A 23,871-nucleotide genomic window follows, 5' to 3' on the forward strand; every position below is an offset into this window, starting at 1 on the left:
AAAGTATGTGTGTCTAAAACGTCCACTAAGATACTTGTTTTATTAATAACTAAACCTGATGAAGCCTGCAAAAACCACACCTAGTTTCAGTTTTCCACTTTCACCGGCACCGACCAGTGTTGTGGGCATTCATCCCACCGGTGAAAGAGACATAACGCGGACAGAAAAATTCAGTTTTAAAAATTTCTACGAGCTCTCCAGCGAAACCACTGCAAGGTTAGACACTTCACATGGTACGCTTTTTATTGCGACACAAAACAGAGAGCAAAGAAATACGGTGGACAGTCCCTTTAATTTTCTCCTCTATTAATGAACTTATGATAGTGAAACATATGGCATTAAAGTTCTCTGAGTGCAATTTGTAAATCTAAACCAAGTCATTGTTCCTCTTTAGTGCCCCTTCAAACAAGAATCAATTATGCGAGTCAAATGTTTTGAACTTGCTATGCACCCACTACGTGATCTTAAGGGAATACACTAGTAAAGTGCGTGCCTTTGTAATGGGTGTCCGGCTTTAAACCATGCAATCGTTATGTACGATCGTGCCACGCAATATTACATGTGAAGCCTGTATACAGGACACATTTGTTTGTAAAGCATGAAAGTTATTTTCATTGTACTTGCAAGCAGAGGAAGTTAATTTTACTGCACTTTCAAAGAGGTGCGTGGCTGTGTGGCAGAACACCAGCTGGCCACACAAATGATTTAGGTTCCACCCTCGCTTAGACCCCAGAAATTTTATTGCTTATTTTATTTGAACCTTTCTAGATTTTTGGGCCACGCACGAGATAATTTTCCACTCACAAGCAATGACGCCGATGCCAGAATTTCTGCAAAACGAACTCTTCGCTACTGTGTTAAAAAACTGGTGACATTCTCATCCGATATGGCACACTGTTACATGTAACTCCCCATCACTTTGATATATAAAATGGGTTTAAATATCTTCAAGTTAAAAATACACAATCTTAAGGGCATGAAACAGCCTGACAAATAGTGACACTACAGTTTCGACCAACAAAACGCTTCTCAATGTATACAGTTATGACAGACTTCGTAAACTGCTGTCAGGCAATGATTTTGACCATATGTTAGAGGCATTGAAAAAAAGCTTTAGCAGCATGATACCAAGGTGTGGCTACAGTATGCCATGGAAGAAAATAAATACTTTGGGAACTGCAACTATTTGAAATTTCAAATGTGAAAAAAATGGTAGTTCTTGCTAATGAATTCATACCTGAAAGCTGTTTTTTTAATACTTATATTTCATTCAATGAAGAAATTTCAATATTTGAACAACGCCACATTAAACAGAAATATGTGAATCAGCAGTGCTAATAAACAATGAAAATAGGAATTAGACTTTTTTATACAACCATCCTATAAATGTGGCAGATATAACAGTTCAACTAAGTGCAACTTATATGTCTGTCATGGGAGTGAAATAAATGTAATGCTGTAGTATGTACACATCTCACTCACCCTTTCGGAAAAGCCCTCTAAGAACTTTAGACGCATGCTCCACCATGCTTGGATCACAGTTAGGGATCTTCTGTATGTTGTTATTTCTGACAGCATTTAGTATGTCCATCATGAATCTTTTTCTGGAGCTGTGCATGAAAAAAAAAGAAAGAAAGAGAGAGAAGATAAGTCATTTGTTGAACCATGGTATACTTGAAAAAGGCAAGACAGAAAGCCATTAATGAGTGATCTTTTTAAGCTTGGCAGTCAAAATCTATTATTGAATGAATTACAGCAAGATGTTATTTCGTTCTAATGAAGAAAATGCACTGTAGAACATCAAGTCACAAGTTTAGAAGTTTTTCAAGAGCATATTCCTGTCATGTAGCCGTGTACCGCATGATCCCCGGCAAGCACCCCTGCTTCCCCGCGATGAGATATTATTGGGGAAGATCTAGAGGGGGGGGGGGGGGGCTTACTTGGTCGCGGTACAAAATTAAAGATAGCAGCAAAAGAACCTCTAAGAAGAATGCACACCTGTGCTTTAAATGAAATGATTCATTGAATATGCATGCATGCATGCATGTACTTTTTCTACTTAACCGGGGGGCACACTCGTGTGAAATTTCATGTGTTATGACAGACCATTTGAGGCAACTTGGAACGCAAACCTGAGTCACTGCACTGTAAAAGCACTAAGAAATTGTGCACATATCCAAAGGCTTTCAGAACTTGGGTTCGTAGGAACTGCTGCTGCAGGATTCTAAACCGATGAAAAGGTTGAAAGAAAAAAAATTGGCAGATCCCACGTACATTGGGAATTGATGATATGCTTAGCACGAATGGGAAAGGCTGACGTGTCACTTTAAAATAAGCACAACATTACGAGGTGGAGGTAAATGATGCCGTACATGACTTCCGTGTCATGATTATCGTGTTTGGATGTGTCGTTTACCTTCGTCATCTATTCACGTCACATGATACCAAATTTAGTATATGTGGAGCTGGCGAAGCGATCGCGAGCACGCTATGAGCGTGGTACGTTGTCATGTCCTTACATGACACGCGTGTCAGGATTATCATGTTTGCACCAGTCATATACTTTTGTCATCCATTGACATCACTAACACTGAATTTGCTATATGTGGAGCTAGCAAAACGGCCACTAGCGCATCATGAAGGGCCCAATATACTCCAATGTAGCGTTGAAGCGCACGTACACTGGCCACAGCGATGCTACGTTAGGGAAACGTGAGCACTCTATAGTCTGACGCCATGCGCGACCGGCGTCCGTTGACGCAACCCGACGGCAACCGATGCCTTACCCAGGCAACAGTGCGTCTCCCTCTTTTCGTGACGCAGGTACGCCGGATGCGCTGAAACGCGCATGTGTCAAAGCAACGCAGCGCGAAGCGCGCCTCCTAGTATGCGGCAGGACTAGTGCCTGGCATGGCAACGCCGGCGGGACCCGTCGAAATGAATGCCAGTGAGCACGCGCACCGTGTCACGTCGAAATGTATTGGCACCTTGACTGTGGCCTGTAGTCATGCTCTCACATGACATCATGTTTGCACCAGTCACATACCTTCATCATCCATTGACGTAACGTGATACCAAATTTGGCATATGTAAAGCTATCGAAACGGCCCCGAGTTCATCATGAGTGTGACATGTAGTCATGTTGTTACACGACACGGATCTCATGTTTATCATGTTTGCACTAGTATCATACTTTCGCCATTCATTCAGGTCCCGTAATACCAAATTTCGTATAAGTGAAGCTAGCGAAATGGCCGCCAGTGCGTTATGAGCGTGGCATGTAGACATGTTGTTACACTACACGCATCTCATGATTATCATGTTTGCACCAGCCGCACACCTTCGTCATCCATTCACGCCCTGTAATACCAAATTTGGTATATGTGACACTAGCAAAATGCCCGTGAGCACATCATGAGCTTGGCATGTAGTCATGTTGTTACATGACACGCATGTCATGATTTTCATGTTAGGGTCTGTCGCTTGTGTTCGCCATGCAATCATGTTATACCATACCAGTTTTGTAACATGCCACATGAATGAAACCACCGCAAGAGCTGCAGGACTATGAAATGTAAATCATGACATCCATGTCTTGATTTTCATGTTATGACTAGTCAAATGTGTTCTTCATAGAGTCATGTTATGCCATACCAAGTTTGGTATCAATGCTATTATGGAAACGGACAGGAGAGCTAAAAGTTGTAGGCTGCTAGATAGTTAGATACGTGCAATGTCGCCGAAGTTCGCCAAGAAATGTTTCGCATTTAAAAAATGAAAGCAGGGGAGGAGGGGTGGTACCTTGCTTGGCAAATGGCACATATTTCGATTCTCCCCAAAACAGAAACAAGGCACTTGCTCGGGCAGAGGTGCTTGCACAGAATTTTCCATTAGTTTACATAGACACTGCTACAGCTTTGAGTATCAGCATGGCCTAAGGTAGGTCAATCTGTAGCACATGCAAAGTACTTATTTCATACTTATGTGAGAAAGAAATATTATACTTACTCTTGGGCTCCCACAGTATCTTGAGCACTCTTGCGTTGCAACAGGAGTACTACGTCCTTCAGGGCCACAGGGTCATGCTTTCGCAAAGCAAATCCAACAGCTAGAAAAAACATCATGTGGCAAATTGCAGAAGTACATAGTGAAAGAAATAAGAAAGCTTTCCTTTCTGTTACAAATTACGTCTAATACAACAATTTCCTCACTGCGTAGTAGTCTGAAAACGTAATTTAGGTGGCCCACAGATACATTTCACGAATAAAACTTAGTGTGCCAATACAGTTTACTGCATCCAGCCCGTAATTAGCAATCAGTCTCTGAGTGATTAATTATGCTTTGTTCACTACAACAGTTCACTTTCATGAAGGTCAATTCTGTTTTCAGCTTTATTTAATTCACACAAAAAAAGTAAAATGCATGCATGTGCACACAGGCTATAACAAATATTGCTACAATAAAGAAGATAATGAGGCATAGTTAGTAATTGTCATCACTTTCTAATTTGTGCTCACTACAAGATTAAGTCCATTTCTAATTTCTTCTGTCTTGAACTAGATGAACTTTAGTTTTTTTTTTTCATTGCAACATCCAAATATCTGACATCAACTATACTATGCACAGTTACTCTAATGCACAACCAGTTAGGTACATGCTCATTAATAGAATCAGCAGCCACACAGAACAATAGGGGTACTAACAACGTAGTATGAGAAGAATGATCTCCACGTCTTTTTCACTGAAAGTCTCAGCCAACTTTCGTATGATGTCGTAGACAATTCTTGAATGAACCACCTGAAAAGAGGACACATTAGGCCAAGAAAAATAGGGCTGGTGAACTTATGAAGTTTCAATGCGATTTAAGTAAAATGACTTGAGTACCAGGTTTGCATACCGCAAACAAGATTTTAATTTTTTTTTTCATATATTGAAGTGACAATGAAAATAGTCTTTAAGAGTGCCCGTAAACATGCCCCAATTTTTTTAATTACATTCCCGAAACAAACTACAAAGAAGGCCGACAATGGCGCTGGTTTCCTTTTCACATTCCTAACAAAATGAAGAAGAAAGAATTTAGAAGTAAGGTGAATGGTAGAGGACTGTCTTCCATGACAAGAGCAGGACTGGGCTGCATCGCGATGGCATCTCAGAGATACTTTTGTGTATCTGTATATCTGAACCGAGGTACACTTGAAAAATGCATTGGCGTACCAGTAGTGAAATACTTTTAGAATGTATCGATTGTATTGTGATACTGTGCAGACACAGGTATCTCATTATTTTGGCCCAAAATGTGGAGAAAGGTGGTGAAAGGTTGACCAGGTGCAAAGAATGGTACATGTGGTAGAGCGCCCGACGCCGCTGTCTTGAGCAGGGGCAGTATTGTCAACCCCTGCTGATGACAGACGCCGCCGTCTCACAGGGCCAGTGAAGAACGTCTTACGTTTTTTCGGTTTCTAGTGGACCTAGAAGAGATGTGGTCATGTGGCAGGATTTTACGGCCATGAAGGCGGAATTAATTTGTTTTAATGCAAACTCGTGTGCAAAGGTAGAGAGACTTTTCTCGTTTGTGAGCCTTGTGTTGAGACAGAACTGACACTGTCTAATGGATAGTCTATTTGATAACATGCTATTGCTTAAACAAAATTAATGCATCCACCTTCTCGGTGAAAGATATCTCGTGCCTAATTCAATTAATTTGCTGGTGGTAATTAGTGAATCAAGCGATATGCTTGATGGTAAGTTTCAATTTGCTGTGATGCCATTAACAATGAAATGCTGCACACATTAAATGTCATTGTGGAGCACCAGCATCCCAGAAATTAAAAAAAAATTATATTATTTGTGGGGGTGCTGACACCCCCTGTAAAGTTGTTCGTGCACGTGTCTCGCGCAGAAGCCATATTTCGGGGTCACAACTATTGAGCGGTAGGTGGCATTGTGTTTGCGAGCGTTGATCACCGCTATCATCATCACATCATGATTAGATCAGTAGCGCCGGCTGTGACCCCTGGCGGCAAGCCTTGGTGGCGGCACGAAAGAATTGAGCGAGCCTTTTCGGCAGGTGGCGTTTAGCGCGAACGGCTGTCTCTTTGCAGTGTGACCCCGAGGCACGGAACCGCGGGGCGTCTGCCGGGGCCCTTGTGGTGAGTAAGGCCTTGTTTGTCATGTTGTTGACTGTTGTCACTTGCGTCATATTGTGTAAGGTTGTTTAGCATGTGGATCACAAGTGATGTTATAATAATTCGGCTTACGATATCGTCGTTTGAAAGTAGTTAAATAAATGTGTGTTTGGCTTGGTTTGGTCCGACCGCGTCTGCTGTGTCTGTTCACTCCAAGAGCGTTGTGCTCGCCATATAGAGACCCCACATATTCCAGTATCTATATTCTAGGATACTTTTTCGTCTTTTTGCAAAAATATCTCCAGAATATACTTTTACATCAAAGACAAATGTATCGAGTATGTGTATTTTAAGTTTACAGCACTTGTATATCAATATATGTATTGTGGAACACTTTTCTGAGTATCCCTGCCCAGCCCTGATAAAGATAAAAAAGAAGGAAAAAAGAAATGCAGAGGGAGACTTACCTTGAAGACGAAGAGGTATGATATAAATAAAGCACAGTTGTCAACTTCTTTCCCAACACTGTTACCTTGCTGCTGCCCATACAATTCATTGAACCTTTCAGCCATGTCTTGGAGTATCTGTGCACCTAATAACAAAAAAGCCAGACCCATTTTAATTGTCATGGCAGTATACATACTTCCACAAATATGCACATAACACTAAAGTGTATCAAATCAAATCATACTTTACATTTCATCTCAGAAAGATGTCTAAGATACCACAAGTACGATGCTGCAAGAACATCAGAGGAAGTTTTACATTACATTAAAAGTCCAGGTTTGGTGAACTTCTAGGATTTAGGACAAATGGGGCGACCCTATCTGAGGAGAAAGGTGGTGAGTGATAAGGGAGTGATGCAAGATGATCAAAGTGCAGAAAATGTTCATCTTTCTTACCATAGCGATTGACGAGTGTTTTCTTGAAGTACACTAAATTGATTTCCTGACTAAGAAATCAGCAGGCTTTGAATGCAAATGCTTTATACTGATAATGTGCTGCCCCCTTCTGGGACCCCCAGACATGAAAACTCAATAAAATTTAAAAAGAAATGGAAATAGTTTGTAGTGAGCCTAACTAGGGCAGACATTCTCTTTTGAAGACCTTTCGCAATCAACACCGAAGTCTCGTGACTCAGAGTTCATAACAACTTAAACAATGTATTGGCTCCGGCTTTTTATGCCTGTCCACCACTAATGATAACGAGACACACAAGAAACATCAGTCCATAAGCTTTGTTACGTCATTTGTTACATAAAAAGAATGCCCATTACAGAAGTTTAGTTTAATAATCGTCTGGGTAGATGGCACAAACCAATCCATGTGGACTGGTTCTGTGCACTTGACGTAGGTTAAATTTCTTTATTTGTAGCTGTGAGGGGGAACCTATACACAAAAATTTGACTCATTGCTCATTTCACTTTATTTTTTCTAACCCGGTCAACTTTTTAATATAGCTCCCCAGACAATATGTGCTATCTTTCACTTTCTTAAACATTCTCGGAAAGTTCATCTAGCTTGACATTTTAGCCATAGCCACTTGCAAACTGTGGCACAACGTGGAAAGGTACACTTAATCATGCTTCATCTAGATGTGCTACTGTAATAAAATGCAATCTGAATGTCCAACACTGACCTACTTCGGTTCCCACGTTGCAGTGCAAGTATGCGACGAGCATGGCATGCTCCATCACGAGACGCTCGGGAGTCAAGAAAGGTGCAATGATCGACTCAGACAGACAAAGATTCAAGGTAGAGTTGACATCTGAAATGAGATGAAGAAAGATATCACATCACCACCGTGGGTAATGAATGAGCAAAGAAAAGTGCACTAATAAAGAAAATCTATACCATTGTTGCTGTGCTTTTTGTACAGCTCCTCCATCTCCATTCCTATAGGCTGTACCGTGGTTTCACTCAACCTGAAAAAAAAAAAACGATAATCAGATGACCTGAATTTTATCGATCAATTATTGCTTTTTTTCAGTATTTCTATGCCATCACTTGTCTCTCATTGGCCTATACTAGAGCTATAGTTACAAAAGACATAGTGACTGCATATCTATACATAAAATACAGCTCTGTATACAAGTGAACACTCTCAGAAAGAGAAAAGCCAAGTTACTGGAGTTTTAGCTTGCCTGCAAAATCCTTAAAAGCTTTGGTACCACAGGGCTACCAGAGATGCAAGACTAAGTTGCCATGTCTATGGCACCATCTTGCCAAATTATTAAACGTGTTCTACCTTACTGCTGACGTACTCCTTGGCAGCAGTGTGACTGTGTACATGTTACTCCTTTGGGTACTACATTTTTCTTGCCTTAGTTAAGTTGACATTCCGTGCAGCTACAGGTAGATTCATGAGCAACTACGTAAGTGTCCCGCACTTGGCTAAGCCAATAGTGCCAGATTTTGCAGAACTGTACTGCAGATCTTTATGTGAGACTAATGTCCTAACCAAGCTTTGTTGGGAACCAACGAAAACTCAAATGAGGTCTGGTGCATGGCTACATGGTTCTCTACAATGCTAATGGATCGCAGCCAAATTTTTCACAAAAAGATTTGATGTTAAAAATGGGACTATCGATTGATCAATGCTGCTGTAACTGAGCAAAATGTCGACTGCAGCATCCCAAATCTTGAATATGTTTCCATCATATCGTCAGCAACACATGCCTGAGAAGAACATTCCGTATTTATTCATTACGAATTAAAAAAAAAAAAAAAACAATGTTGAATTCTAATGGCAAATTCAGAGTGGCCTGCTCCCTGTACGCACTCCCTTCCGATGCGAAGCAGTTCTTAATCAGTAATTAGAACACAAACCAACTGCAAGGCATCGCGTGAGAATAAATGCGCTATACCGTACCCGGGGGGGGGGGGGGGGGGCAATGCTACTTTGCCTGTGGCTATCCACTCCCACTCTTTGCAGACAGCATGGGCGCAACATTCTGCTGAATGCTTGCCAGTAACCAGCAACTTCAGTGTTGCTGTCTGTGTCTAATTTATGACGTAGGACTGAACTTAAGCTGTTTGAACTAAAGTTCTTGCAGAGCAGTAAAGGCAATGTCACACACGACGACTCCCCCACGGTTACTGCTACAAAAAAACAACTACCATGGTACTGCCAAGCGTCACATGCAGCACGCGAGCGAAAAGCCACGTGTAAAATAAACACCTCAAGCAAAGTTCCAGCCAACTCTACTAATTTTTAGAGGACAACCTTGCCTGCTTTCTAGAGTGTTTATGGCTCATAATGCACTCTTAATCTACCACATCTTGAATGCGCGACGTGTGCCATCATTCTGTTCTTCTGCACTTGTTTCAGACAGAGCAGAAAATGTTGAATACTCTGCTATTGTACTAACTTGAATAGATATTAACACCCCACATCTCCAGAGTTAAGAATTTCGTCCACATACCTGTTCAGTAAACCTTTAACTTGTTTCTTCAGCCTAGCAAGCTCCTCTTTTTTTGCTGAGCTAAGGTTGATGCCTTGGAGCCTTTTGGCGGGTGGGACATATTTCTGCGACACCACATTGCCATCCTTATCGCGCAACCGTCCGTATATATCTTCCCATGTTCCATCAGAAGGTGTGCCACCTTGTTTGGCTGTTTTTCGGGACTGCCCCTCACCAAGTGTTTTTGACCCAACTGGATCATCTTCTTCTCCTCTAGAGCTTTCACTTTCATCATCGAAAGAGACTTCATTTTCTTCTTCTGGAGTGTTCTTACAACCTTCGCTTTTGTGAACTAATTTGTTAGGCTTCATTGTACCTGCTAGTTTAGAAGCAGGTTCACTATTTTTGGGTGATATCTGGGCACGATTTTCAAGCAATGCGTTTTTCTTGCCTTTTTCACGCCACGGATGGGAGACAATGCCAGAGGTGCTGTTCTCAGAATCGAACGATTCATCTTGAGAGCCAAGTTCATCACCACTGTTGTCTTCATCACTGCCATTACTACCTTCCTCATCGCTGATGACGTCCTCATCAAACTCATCACCACTTTCCGCATCTTCATCAACATCTTCGTCGCTACATTCCTCATCAATGCCGTCATCATCGCTGATTTTGTTGTCTCCACTGCTCTGATATTCAGCACTAGACAGCACTTTCCCAGCTGAAGTTTTGTCTGGAAGCTCATCATCATCATCATCACTAAAATCGTTTTCACTTCCCTCGCTGTCTGAATGAGTCCTCTGTTTCTTCCCAGCACTTAAAGATTTACTCTCCTCTAACTTCCTTTTTCTTTTAGCAGGGTTCACATAAACATCGGCATTATCATTGTCACTCTCCTCATGAGTGTTCTGGTATTTTTTGTCCACAACTTCTAGGAGATCTGTAACTTTTTAGTGAAGGAATCGTATGTAGAAAAGTGCAGTTCGCTGGATTTCGAGTTATTATGCCAACACACAGATTGCAATGATCACATTACAACAACTACTACATAAGAAACATATTGAAGTTTGGTTCTGCTGATGCAATGTTTAACATTGTTAGTGCAAGCAACAAAACAATACCAAATAGATGAACATGATAAGCATTACAAATATTTGGCTCGATAAAATTTTTGATGTCAATGCATTGCTCAAGGTGGCAGCATAAGTTGATTATGCACTGCACATTATACTTTAGTTCTAATAAAAAAAAAGCACAGCGTGCAAATAGTTGGTCATAATCGAGTACTTGCCAATTACCAAGGCTCCTATCCTTGGTAATTGGCAAGTCCTGTCCTTGTTTTTTCGCTTCCGTAGTTACGAAGTAACTACTTGTAGGTTGCGCTGTTCCTGAATTCAATTATCTCCTATCCTTGTTGTAAAAGGAATCACAGTGGTACTGAGAGAGCGTCTTAGATTTCAATAATAGCATCACCACTACGTGATAATTTTAAGAACTTTACACAATGAACACAAGCTCAACTGAAGCACTATGATCGATTGATCAATAGCTAACAAATTAGGTGAGGTATGAGTACGTTCTTGAACATATGTGAAGTGAACTATCATGAAAAGTTGGACTTAATAACTAGAATACTTCATTTCTTGCTAAGCTTTTTTGCAGCGCTGTTGGAGCATGTCTAGACAATTATACAGCAAGGTATTTTATGCCAATACTCAACTGCATGATTAAGAAAGTTCGACAGGACTTGCAAAGAAACTGTGAATTGCAATTTGCAACATATGTTGGCAAACTATTGTGATCCTGTGGAAACAAAACTGTGCCGTTACATTTGACAGCAATTTCAATTATATTTTAAACATAATACAGTCATGCACAAAGTTGAAAATGGCATTGCTAAAAGGTGATTATATAACGCACTAATATCTGCCTTGCGAAAGCTGCTGGCCATAGAGTGATGAAATGGCCCTTGAAATCAAACTACAAGCCGCACCAATCTCAAAGATCACAGCAGTGCTATTAACAAGTATGGAAACTTGGAAACTATGGGGTGAGCCACACTTCACCATAGAGCATGAATGTGGGCACTATTGATACCATTCCGTGCAGTGATTGCACGTCAACCAACTTTTGTATCCCTAATTTGCATTTAGGCTAGTACAAAGCTAATAGACACCTATATGGATTGTCAATATTCAAAGAATTTCTGGTTCTGAACTACAACTAATTACATGGTGAAATAGACACAATAGTTTTATAACTTGTTTTAAACAACTAAGCAATGCTTCTTTTGAATAACCAAATAGCCAAATGATGCATCCAGTGTCTGCATACAGTAAAATCCCAAGAAAGCATTGTTCCTGCTTCCCAGCAAGTCAAAAGTGCCGAGTTACTTACAAAGTGGATGAGAGGTATTTGTGTAGAACAGCATTAAAATTCAAGATTTTGCCTTATACCCTTAAAGCACGGCATGTGTAACGTCATTCACAGCGAATGACATTCATGACGAATGTCATTGCGATCGTGCATTTCGCGTCTACAAGGCTATGTGAAATGACATTCAGAATTGATGTCAATGTTAATCGGCAGATGCTATGATATCAGAAAATTACAAATCATGCAATTAATTTACATCACAGAATCTGGCTGGTTTAACATGATAAACTAGCATGAGTGAAAAAAAAATTCATATACATCCAAAAAAAAGACTAGCTTAACACCGCTCACAACTTGTAGTCAGCAATCGAAACCGCTACAGTGTTCATGAATTTTTGACCGTGAGGAGTGATGATGAGAGCAAACGAATGTTTACTCCAGCTGTTGCGAATGAAGCATCAGAACTGATTGAACACGTCAAGTTTTCTATTAAAAAAATCAACGACCACGAGGGATTTAGAGCTGTGCCTACACGCCGATTCGTTTACGTTGGCTACTTTTTGGGCTTCGACTTATCGATGATTAACAGAAAACTGTGGTGCTTCCCAAGAAAGGAAAATTGGTTTGAAAACACTCTCCCTCAACAGGTGCCCAACACGAGTGTGTGCATTCTGCTACTAGTGAGCCAAATACCCCTGTCACACGTCGCCTGTAATGTCATTTGCTGCAAATGACATAAGGTGTTGTGTCGTTCGCAGCAAAGTGGGAATGTAGATTTTACTCATGATACTCTTGGTAAACTTTTGATGGCAAATCAAATTCAACACAAAAACTGTCAACATGGCAATGAGCGCAAGAAGGATACAGTCCAGGCCCTCGTCTATGAATGACTTGGGCATATTCTTGTTCTTCCGCTTGTTGAGGAACAACAACTTCTCCATCTGTTTGATAACTCTGTCTTCCTGCTTGTTGTCATCACGGAGGTTTTTTTTGCGAACTGCTTCCTGCTCCTATGGAATGAGAAAAGTCGATGTCAGCATTCAGAAATGAGCAGACGTGCAGCACTTACATATAACTGGTGATTAGTGATTTGTTTCTGTGTGGCATGTTATACACCTCCAGCATGTATTAGGGACTATTGGAAGCCTAAAAATGCAGTCACCACAATTACAATTTACAGTGCCCTACTAACCAGCCAAGCTGTTAATGGCTTAGAGCGAGACTAGGGCTGGTCAAGCAGCTCTACCGAAGCATGTTCTTGCCTCTAGCTACGTAATGTTCTATGCTAACACAGTCATGTCTTCACATACAGTGCTACAGCTGATAGTCATGCTACACCAATGTGATCAAAACTTACGTGATGCGTCAGTCAACCACAATACCTTCTATACAGCTGAAATCTGTTGGAACTTCAACAAGATGTTCAGTTAAACTACTCTGGCTTTCTAAGAAAGGCCAGAGCATTGCAACAAAAAAACAGCTCATGAGAATGCATTAACATTTTATTAGCGGTGTGAATAAGCAGGTGTTTAATATTCAAGGTATTGCACCTGCTGACAAATGTAAACCCAACACAGTGCCACAGACTTTGGTAGTAGATAGTGACTTGTTCATGTACATTATGCAAAATTGTTTCCTTTGTTTATTCAAACAGTAAGATGCCACACACTGTACACATAGGTAGTACATGTGGCTGTATAGATACACAAGACAAACATTTCAGCACACAAAAATGAAAGCTTACACGTTTGGTCGGTTTCTTCAATGCAGGTTCCTCCTGTTTAGCCTGTTTTGCACGGTGATCTTTTGCAATGGCTTCACTTGTTGGTTTTCGGATTATGTGGAGCTTTTGGCATATCCTCTCCATCTCTTTTTGGATGATTCCCTACACCAGGAGCATTGGATTTAGAACAGAGCAAATCACGACAATTTTACTTTAGCCTTCTTTAGGTCTCGCTTTTTCTCCCTTCTTTTGTTGCTTCAATCTAGATTTATGTGTTCAAAGCTAGTGCTTGATTGTAATTTTGATTCAGCTCACTGCATGTCTCAGCACGACTAAACGGTGGATAGAGCTGTACAAGCGCTTCATTCACAACGTCTTACGTATAGAGCAGCTATATTCAACGAGATAGTTTACCTCAAACTTTGCAGTGCTACTCGTGATTGGTAGTACAGAAATACACGATGACGACACAGAAAGTTGACCCCCCCCCCCCCCCACACACACACACAGCTCGTTTAATCTGCGAACGCAGCAAAACTAGTAGGTAATTGAAACTGGCACGATCATTACGGAAAAGATGCACTGTCAGCCAAAGAATGTCAACGCCTTAAAGTCAATTACAACACAAGCTCTCCCTGTCGGGGAATTTCAGTTTTCAGTTGAGGTTACCGCGACCCCAGCGCGTGCTTTTGCGAGGTGGAAGAGACGACGCACCTCATTCCTCCACATACCTTATTTTTCATGTGAAATGCGTGTCGTCGAACTTTTTTCTCTGATCTCTCCAGTTTCCGTCGCTTTTTTCTCGACAATCTTGAAACGTCAACACCGTGCGCTGGCGGCTGCGCGCTCGCGCGCACCTCGCCTCTCACATTACGACTGCGCTTCATATTAGTTTTGCGAGCCACTCGCGAACACTTCTCGTCCTCGATAGAATCACATAGCACAGAAGCGAAGACACGACTCGGTTATGTCACTTCGGCTGCAAGCACGTAAACACGAACCACGCTTCTAACGGAGTGGGCGCTGCCATATTAGTTCGCAGCGTGCACTGTGCTGCCATCTATTCACTTAAGCCTCAGACATCACTCGAAGCAACGCCTTCTCTAAACCATGACCTACTACACTCCTGACCTGTTCAGATAGCGGGGTTCCTATGGGAGCGCGTGTCCCCGCTCTCGTTCAATCGCTCGCCGTAGGTGGCGCTACCTATAACCTGTTCGTCTGCTACTGTGCGGCCGGCAGGAGGGCGACGGACTGATACCATGCGTCTGCTTCTGTGACAAACTGCCTATACGTGTGATTGTTTTTTGCTGAAAAGGCTAACGTGTGCTATGTGTTACATTTTAGTAGTTAGGCTATACTGGTTGATTGACTTCTAAAGCTGTATATTTGCGTAGAAATGTCTTGCTGCATGGTTGTTTTTGCCATTCCAGCCTAAAAAAACTTCAATTTAGTATTCATAAAGCTTTTGACTAATAATGTACTCATTGGTAATAGAATATCAAACTGATTTTAGGTTGTTTAGGACGCGTCAGGTGAAACGCAGTGCCCCTGTTGAGCACTTACCTTGGACACTCGCCCTGGACAGGTGTTACACTTGTAGTCAATTGATAGAAGAGAATAATGCACATACGCCCACGGACGCATTTTTACATAATTTACAGATTTCGTATATTTACTTTTTTCTTGTGTGCTATATTTAAATTTCTTGGCACTATTTGTGGAGCCTGCCATATTAGCCGCGGTACTTTAAAAAAGCTTTCATGTTTTTTAGCTCAGTGAATTAGCATAACACACGGAAATAAAGTTTACTAAAGCACCCTGGTGCTTCTTGCTAGCTTGCAACTCGTTCTGAATTGAAACGACTCTCAAAAACACAAGACTCACCTTTTCTTCCAATTGCCTCGATCCATTCTTCCCGTATGTCTGTGGCAGGAAACTCGTGAAAACTTACTTTACTTTGTTTGCCTTGTTCCGATTTGCAATATGGCACGCAGCAATACACCATACTTACATTTGAGGTGTCAGCTCATCTAAAAAAAAAAAACTGCACGCGGCCACTATTAGAGCTGACTACTGCAGCTATCTGCCGTCTGCAAGTTTCTGCACACGACCTACTGTGTTTCTGCGTATCTTCTGCAATTTGTGTATGCGTATCGTCTGGAACCATCGTGATTCAGTGTGAACAATGAATGCCTAACAATAGTTTTTTTATCTCGTTGGACTACGTTTTCATTCAAGAAATATTTTCATAATAAATTTTCCTTCATTTGTAGAAAAGTTCCCGTCTGCTTGCCACTGTGACCCTTTGTGTGCTTTTTTTACGGTTCTATTTCTGCTTCAAACGTCCACACGAATGCAGCCAACTCTGACGAGGAATCATATCGCTTTATTTGCCATATTTTACACATTCATACACAATTCATGCACAATAAGAACGATTTGCACTGCCACAGCGATGGCTGAAGCAGACGACAGCGAACAGGTGCTGCCTAGCGCCACGCCGCTCGTAGGTGACGGCCCTAGCGGCAGAAGGTATGAACTAGAACGTGGGCGCTGGAAGAGGTGCTCTCTGGGCAGGTCAGGAGTGTAGTAGGTCATGCTCTAAACAATGCCTGGGGAATGGCTCGCGCTCCCAGCAGAGTTGGCCTGCCTTCAGTTTTGAGCAAGCGCCGCGCGGTGGCGCTCGCGACCGAGACTATTATCCCGGCAGCGGATGGTACCAGCTGAGCGTTTTTCATCTGCGGCCCATAGGGGCGCGTCAGTCGAGAGTTGTTCGAGACCTGCAACTGCACACTGCTATTTCGGAGGCTATGCAAAGTGATGCGTTGTTGCACCGTCCGCCACAGGTGACGCTAGCGACCGAGAACATTCTAAAATAAAGGAGAGAAAGGGTGTGGCGGCCGTTTTTCTTCTCAAGCGGCAGGCATCTTCTAGAGGAGGCGTTGCTCGAAGGCGTTGCTCGAAGGCGTGGTTTTGCTCTAGTTTTGCGGGCTTCGTCGGTGCCGGCGGTTCTGATCGGCGGCTATCGATAGCGTTCCAGGTGACAATTCATCTTAACTCTCTGGTTTGCAGCAAATGTTGCAGACGCCCCAGGTTAACGCGTTTGCGTCGTAGCATTGCGCTGTATGAACACAATTTGTTAAAAAGTCGACATCGACAACACGTTGTGTGAAAAAAGAAAGACAAAATTGCGCCAAAACCTCCCATGTTTAGACACATTGAAAACATATAAAAAATAAAATCCACAATACGACGAGAATGGGATTCGAACCCACGCGGGCAGAGCCCATTGGATTAGCAGTCCAACGCCTTAACCACTCGGCCACCTCGTCCGCCAAGCGCCGCGGTGCTAAAATGCAAGAAAAAACAAAGTTGGAAAAATCTGATTACGTTTGCACATGCGTTTGCACCTTTCCTTCCTCCGTGTGCGTTTGCATACACATTTATGCATTGCACACACACGACCTTAGCTTATTAGGCGCATTTTACCTCTTATATTCACTACCACCACCACCTTAGCTTAAAAAGGCAGTTTTTTTACCGACACCAGCGCTCCGCTCTCCGTGGCTTTGCTCCACCATAAACAAAAGGGGGCGACACCGCTAATGAAAGTCTACTGTTTACAAAAAAGATGGCGCTAATAGAGCAGGTGGCAGGTGTGAATTGCTGCCGTGCACCGAAGAAAGTAACAGAAAAACTTTAGTTGCATGCGCCAGCAGTGCGGTGTCGGAGTTCGTGCGAATGCGCACGAAGTGAAAAAAGAACACACACACACACAAAAACAACATTGACACCAATTGAGAATTCCAATTTGTCTCAATTGGTCCCAGTTGGTGTGATCTGGTTTCAATGGTATGCTCTGAAATGTCCAATTGGAATGCTAGCCCATTGGCCCTTCTCCAAATGATCCCCCAACACAGTAAGAAAAAGTCACTTGGCCCAACTGATGGCTATATCAATTGGCAGCCAATGGGATGAACTAAAACCAGCTGGTACATTCAACTTCATTGGGATAGCCCAACGGAAGTTAATAGTTCCACATGGTCATGTAAATTGGTGTTATAAATTTCTGTAATACAAATGCTTTTCCAATTACGATTGAGGTTAATTCAAACTGGAAGATTGTTTTTCCGATCGGAATGTTTGGATATCATTACACATGTCCATGTGATATTAGACCTTTGATTTGACATTTTTATATGTTGGGTCAATTAGACAGGACAGGACAAACAACTTTATTTGGTCCTGAGAGGCAAGGCAGCGGGCCAACTATGTAGGTCCCCACCCAGCCGTTGGCTAGTCCCATGTCGGAACAGAGAGGCCATGCCTCTCCGCTCGTTCACGGGCCCTCTGGACAGCCTGAAGCTGGACGTCTTGTCTGGGGTCTGTGATTGCCGTCGTCCAGTCTTCTTCTGTTTTAAAATCCTGTAACGCAGGGCACTGCCAGAGCATGTGACTCAAAGAGCAAAATTCACCACAATCTGGGCAAAGTGGATCAATATCCGGATGAAGCATGCTCAGAAAGCCCCTAGAGGGGTAAGACCCCGTCTGGAGCATGCGGAGCGTGCTTGCTTGTGATCTGTGGAGCTTATGATGGGGAAAGGGAAAAGTCTGTCGCTCTCCTCTGTAATGAGATGTTATCTCGTGAAAAGTAACGAGAGAATCACTGTGGACGAGCTCTCCCGAACCCACCCGAGAGACCACCCCGTCGCGGCTTGTGAAACCTCGCGCACAGTCGTGGGCTATCTCGTTTGGGTTCAGGTGACCCGGCAGTACGTCTGGTCCCATGTGAGCGGGAAACCAGACTATGTGATGAATAACGTCTGAGGGGGGTTTGCTGTGGAGAATTCTGGCTGCCTCTGTGGCTATCAATCCCGATGCGAACGCCCTAACGGCCGCTCGGGAATCGGTGTACACCGTGGTGCGTTTCGTGTCCAGTAATGCCAGCGCTACAGCAGCCTGTTCTGCTACATCGACCAAGGAGGTCTTCACTGAAGCTGCCGAGACAAGTTCTCCCCTGTCATTGACTACTGCCACGGAAAACCCGCTGCCGCCGGCGTGGCGCGCCGCGTCCACAAATGTCTCTGTTCCGGAGAGGTTCTTTATGAAAGCCCTAGCCCTCGCCAACCTACGACCTTTATTGTGTTGGGGATGGATGTTTCGTGGAAGAGGGTCAATTAGCGATTGTTACAGTTCCGATTGGTGCTCCATATAAGACAGTTCCGGGTTGGCTGATTACGTATACTGAATCAATATTGTAACGTGTTTATTACGCTGTGGCGTGCTGGTAGACTTCAAGGGGTCGTGCACCGGAGGTCTATCTAGCTAGCCGAACGTCCTCTTCTCTAATCTGCCTGTTCCCCGATACCCAGGTGCACATACCTAAATTACATATGTGGTAACATTTCCCTCCACGCAGACGAAGCCCACTGGGCGAGTCAGACAGTCTCTCGAGGAATAAAGCGCTTCAAACGTGCAACATGGGCAAGTTCAGTTTTTGCAGACCGTCGGCCGTTCGAATGGAGACGCGCTATGCGGTAAAATAAATCACTGATACGGTCTAGAACAAGATAAGGCCCCGCATAGTGCGCTTGCAGTTTCTCGCTCAAACCGCGTTTTCTAGTCGGTGTCCACAGCAACACTATGTCGCCGCGATTGTACGTCACGTGTCGGCGTCGGTGGTCAAAATGTGCCTTTGAGCGGTCTTGCGAAGCAAGAGTGCGCAATTAAGCAAGGCGTCTAGCTTCTTCTGCCCGACAGATGATCTCGGATATGCAGGGATCATGGTGGTCCAAACACGGGAAGATGGTATTCAGGGTATGACGAGGTAGTCGAGCATATAGAAGAAAGAAAGGACTGTAGCCGGTAGTTTCATGCTGTGCGGTGTTGAATCCATATGTGATAAAAGGTAGAATGCTGTCCCAGTTCTTGTGATCTGATGGGACTTACATAGACAGCATGTTCGAGAGAGTTCTGTTCGTTCATTCAGTTAGACCGTTTGTTTGGGGATGATATGGTGTAGAGTGCCGAAACCTTGAGGCACAGACACGAAGCATCTCTTCCACTACGTCTGCGGTGAATCGTCGGCCACGGCCACTGATTACAATTTTGGGAGGTCCATGTCAAAGAATAACAAAACGTAGCATGAAGAGAGACACATCGACTGCAGTTGCCGATGGTATGGCAGCTGTCTCGCAGTACCGTGTTAAATGGTCGGTGCAGACGACTATCCAGTGATTTGCATCAGAAGACCGGGGAAAGGGCCCAAGGAGGTCAATCCCGACTCGCTCGAATGGAGTTCTAGGGGGCGGCACCGGATGTAATCGCCCTGGAGGAGCGCGTGTTGGGCGCTTATGACGTTGACACTCGTTACAGCTAGACACGTATAGTTCCGTCGTCTGGCGCATTTTGGGCCAGTAGAATCTTTCTCGGAGACGACAAAGAGTTTTCGCTGTGCCTAGATGACCGGATGTTGGGTCATCATGCATAGCCTGTAAGACATAAACGCGAAGACTCTTTGGAACCACCAGAAGATATCGAGAGCCGGTGCTGGTGTAGTTCTTTTTGTAAACTAGTCCGTCTCGGATGCAGAAGTGTGTAGGTGATGATTTTGGTTTGGTAGCAATGAGTTGCTGTATGGTGCTGTCCCTTTGTTGCTCATTTTTAAAGGTCTTGGCATCGGGAAATGGTTGATGCAGTGATGCGATGTAGGTGTCGAAGTTGTCCGCGTCACATTCTGTCGTTGGAAGCGGTAGTCGCGAAAAACAATCTGCGTCAGCGTGACGTAGGCCGCTTTTATAGGAAACAGTGGAGTCTTATTCTTGTAGACGAAGTGCCCAGTGCGCCAGCCGACCAGATGTGTCACGCAGATTGACCAACCAGCAGAGAGAATGATGGTCTATCACGACGTTAAAGGGGCGTCCATACAGGTAGGACCGGAAGCGCTGCACTGCGAAGACTACTGCAAGGCATTCTTGCTCTGTGACTGTGTAGTTACGCTCGGACTTGCTGAGCGAGCGACTTGCATACGCTACGGCGTGTTCTTGGTTATCCAAGCGTTGAACCAGGACGGCACCTACACCAATACCGCTGGCGTCTGTGTGAAGCTCAGTGGGAGCCAGAGGATTGAAGTGCCGAAGAATCGGATGAGACGTCAATAGAAACTTCAACTCGAAAAAGCAGACTCACATTCAGGGGTCCAGTCAAACTGCGCACCTTTCTGAAGCAGACACGTGAGCGGGTATGCAATATTGGCAAAGCCAGGAATGAATCGGCGAAAGTATGAACAAAGCCCTAAAAAGCTGCGCAGTTCTTTCACCGAATGAGGTTGCTTAAATGCTTCTACTGCGGCCGTATTCGTGGGATCCGGTCGTATGCCTTCTTTGTCTACTAAGTGTCCGAGGACGAGTGTTTGGCACTCTCTAAAACGACATTTATTTGAGTTGAGCACTAAGCGAGCTTTGCTTAGGCAGTCCAGCACGAGGCCAAGGCGTGTGTTGTGCTCACAAGAGGTGCGCCCGAAAATTACAACGTCGCCAAAGTAACACATACACACTTCCCACTTCAATCCACGCAGAATGTTGTCCATAAAGCGCTCAAACGTTGCAGGTGCGTTGCAGAGTCCAAACGGCATCACATTGAATTCAAATAGTCCATCTGTTGTAACAAATACCGTTTTTTCCTTGTATTCCTCGTGCATTGGAATCTGCCAGTAGCGTGACCTCCAATTCACAGACGAAAAGTAAGTGGCCGATGATAGATAGTCGATAGCATCATCAATCCGCGGGAGTGGGTATACGTCTTTTTTTAGTGATGGCGTTGAGACGGCGGTAGTCAACACAAAAAATCGCCATGCCCCATCCTTCTTTTTCACTAGAATTACTGGAGCGGCCCACGGATTACATGATTCTTGAATTACATTTTTCTTGAGCACCTCGCAAACCTGTTCATTGATCACTGCGCGTTCCGAAGGCGATACACGATATGGTTTCTGTCGGAGAGGTCTGTGAGATGTCGTGTCGATTCGGTGCTTTATGCGAGAAGCAGGGAATGACGGTGGATTGTGCTGAGCGAAATCAAAAATACCGGCATGTTTGCGCAGAACACTCGCCAGTTCATTACGTTCCTTGGTGCTGAGTGACTTGTCGATCATAGCCACAATAGTGGTGTCCCTGGCGTGCAGATTATCGTAACGGGTCTTATCCGGGCAATCGCTGGTGTCTGCAAGAATGGCAAGCGAGAATACTTGGTGTTCACGAATCTCTGCAAGTTTCAGACCCTCCGGCAGCACTGTTGGTTCGTCAGAGCAGTTAATCACCCATAAACCAGTATGCCCTTGCGCAACCGATAGCGTGCAGTAGGGTATTAAAACTGTCTTTTTTATGCAACTGAGATGCACGGGCTCCACAGTTGCGTCAAATGTTTTCTCGCTTGCAAATGAACAGATCACAGGGACACATTTCGCCGACAATGGCGGCACAGTTGTGTCCACGGACACGCAAAGAGCACTTTCCTGACAGGGCGAGTTTTCTATAAGCGCAACTGGGATATCGGAATCTACTGTAATTTGTCCTGTGTGACAATCGACAGTGGCAGCACATAGCTTCAAGAAATCGAGTCCCAGAATAACGTCATGCGTAGTATGAGGGAGAACAGCAAACTCTGCAACAAAGTTCTGGCACGCCAAACTAACAGTCACAGTGCACACACCAACAGGTTGTAACACCTCTCCGCTCACTCCACGAAACGTATCAGGACGGTCCCAACAAAACATAACTTTTCGTCCAAGCAGGCGGGTGAAAACTAAACTCATCACTGACACGGTTGCACCTGTGCCCACCAACGCCAGGGTAGCGGCGCCTAGGAGACGGCGACCGATTGGAGCGAGGGGCTGGCGGGGGTGTCACACTGCGGTCGGAGGCCGGAGAACGGTGTCGCAGCGGCCTCGGTATCTCGTGGGATGCGCTTCCAGGGAACGTTGGTGCTCTTGTAAAGCCAGACAGGTGGAATCTCGGTGAGTGGTCGTACCTTGGCGGCTGCCGGTAGTTGTAGTACCTGGCAATGTGGCCTTCGACGCCACAGTTGTAGCAGACGGGTAGGGGTCGTTCGCCGAACCATTGCTGAGAGCGCTCCGCTGTGTAAGGTCGCCTACCCGAACGGAGTGGAGCAGCTTGCTGAACGGGAACTGCCCGCCTCTGTGGAGCGGGGCCTGTACGAAGGCGTCGGTCATACCGCTGGTCAGGCGCGAATGAGTCTCGGCGTGGCCAGGAAGTTCCAGCTTCGCTAAAGTCCGTCGCACATACCGATGGTGGCAGAAGAGCGAACGGCGCCGGGTAGTAGGATGAACAGGTAGGCGGATGATGGATGGTGTCGTCGACCTTTGTGTCTTGTCGCTGTAGCTCTTCGCGCACTATTGCCCTGATAGTAGCGGTGAGGTCGGCAGGCGGGCTTACGTCAACGCTGGCGACCGTTGTGACATTTGCCAGCCTACCAAATTTCAGGGCAATACGGCGGGTCTTCAGCTTCTCGAAAGTACGGCAGTGACGTTGGATGGCGGAGACAGAAGTGAGGTCTTCCCTGCCTATCGAAAAATTGTAGACGTCCTCTGCTATACCCTTCAGAAGGTGTCTGACCATGTCCTCTTCAGACATATACGGGTCTATGATCTTGCAGAGCATCAGAACCTCCTCTATGTAGGTGGTACACGTTTCTCCAGGAGTCTGGGCTCTTTGAGCCAACGTGCGTTCCGCGCTTTTCTTTTTCTAATCAGAGTCGCCGCAACAATTCTTGGGTTCTTCGGCGAAACGATCCCACGTTGTTAAGGAATCTTCGTGGTTTTCGCACCACATCAAGGTGGTTTCCGTGAGAAACAGCACGACATTTCCCAGTTGGTCGGTGGGATTCCAGCCGTTGTACCGGCTCCCCCTTTTGTAATGTGTCAGCCACGCATTCACATCTTCCCCTGCTCTTCCCGCGAACGGGCGGGGTTCCATATAGCGATACCGAAGTGCAGCCGGCACTGACCTTTGCGTGGTTGAGGAGCCGTGACCTTCGCTCTCGGTCATGATAGTTGTTGTCGGTGGCAGACCAGCAAGACGACGGCTCCGGCGAAGTTCAAACAGCTGTGGCTCCATGGTTCGTCGACGTGCTGTACCCAGCACCTCCACCACTCTGTTACGTTTAGTAATGTGTTTTTACGCTGTGGCGTACTGGTAGACTTCAAGGGGTCGTGCACCGGAGG

General features: G+C 44.5%; 1 protein-coding gene and 1 non-coding gene across 3 annotated transcripts in view; both read right to left on the reverse strand.

The window, feature by feature from the left end:
* LOC119167416 (nucleolar MIF4G domain-containing protein 1) overlaps nt 1–14,709 on the reverse strand; it is a 33,531-nt gene extending 18,822 nt beyond the window's left edge. For both annotated transcript variants that reach the window (XR_012894613.1, XM_075891107.1), the window contains exons 1-10: nt 14,360–14,709; nt 13,650–13,790; nt 12,771–12,915; nt 9,551–10,469; nt 7,980–8,050; nt 7,765–7,893; nt 6,593–6,717; nt 4,704–4,797; nt 4,009–4,108; nt 1,483–1,610 (exon numbers count right to left, since the gene is read on the reverse strand). Coding sequence is in view for 1 of the 2 variants with exons in the window: in XM_075891107.1 (XP_075747222.1) it covers nt 1,483–1,610; nt 4,009–4,108; nt 4,704–4,797; nt 6,593–6,717; nt 7,765–7,893; nt 7,980–8,050; nt 9,551–10,469; nt 12,771–12,915; nt 13,650–13,790; nt 14,360–14,515 (2,008 nt within the window). In the remaining variant the exon portion in view is untranslated. The remainder of the gene's footprint in view (nt 1–1,482; nt 1,611–4,008; nt 4,109–4,703; nt 4,798–6,592; nt 6,718–7,764; nt 7,894–7,979; nt 8,051–9,550; nt 10,470–12,770; nt 12,916–13,649; nt 13,791–14,359) is intronic.
* Nucleotides 14,710–16,881: 2,172 nt separating this feature from the next.
* Nucleotides 16,882–16,963, reverse strand: TRNAS-GCU (transfer RNA serine (anticodon GCU)). Its single transcript has one exon. It is a non-coding gene; the product is annotated as a tRNA-Ser (tRNA).
* Between the last annotated feature and the right edge of the window lie 6,908 nt (nt 16,964–23,871).

The sequence above is a fragment of the Rhipicephalus microplus genome, chromosome 1 (genome assembly GCF_043290135.1).
Source record: "Rhipicephalus microplus isolate Deutch F79 chromosome 1, USDA_Rmic, whole genome shotgun sequence".
Lineage (NCBI taxonomy): Eukaryota > Metazoa > Arthropoda > Arachnida > Ixodida > Ixodidae > Rhipicephalus > Rhipicephalus microplus.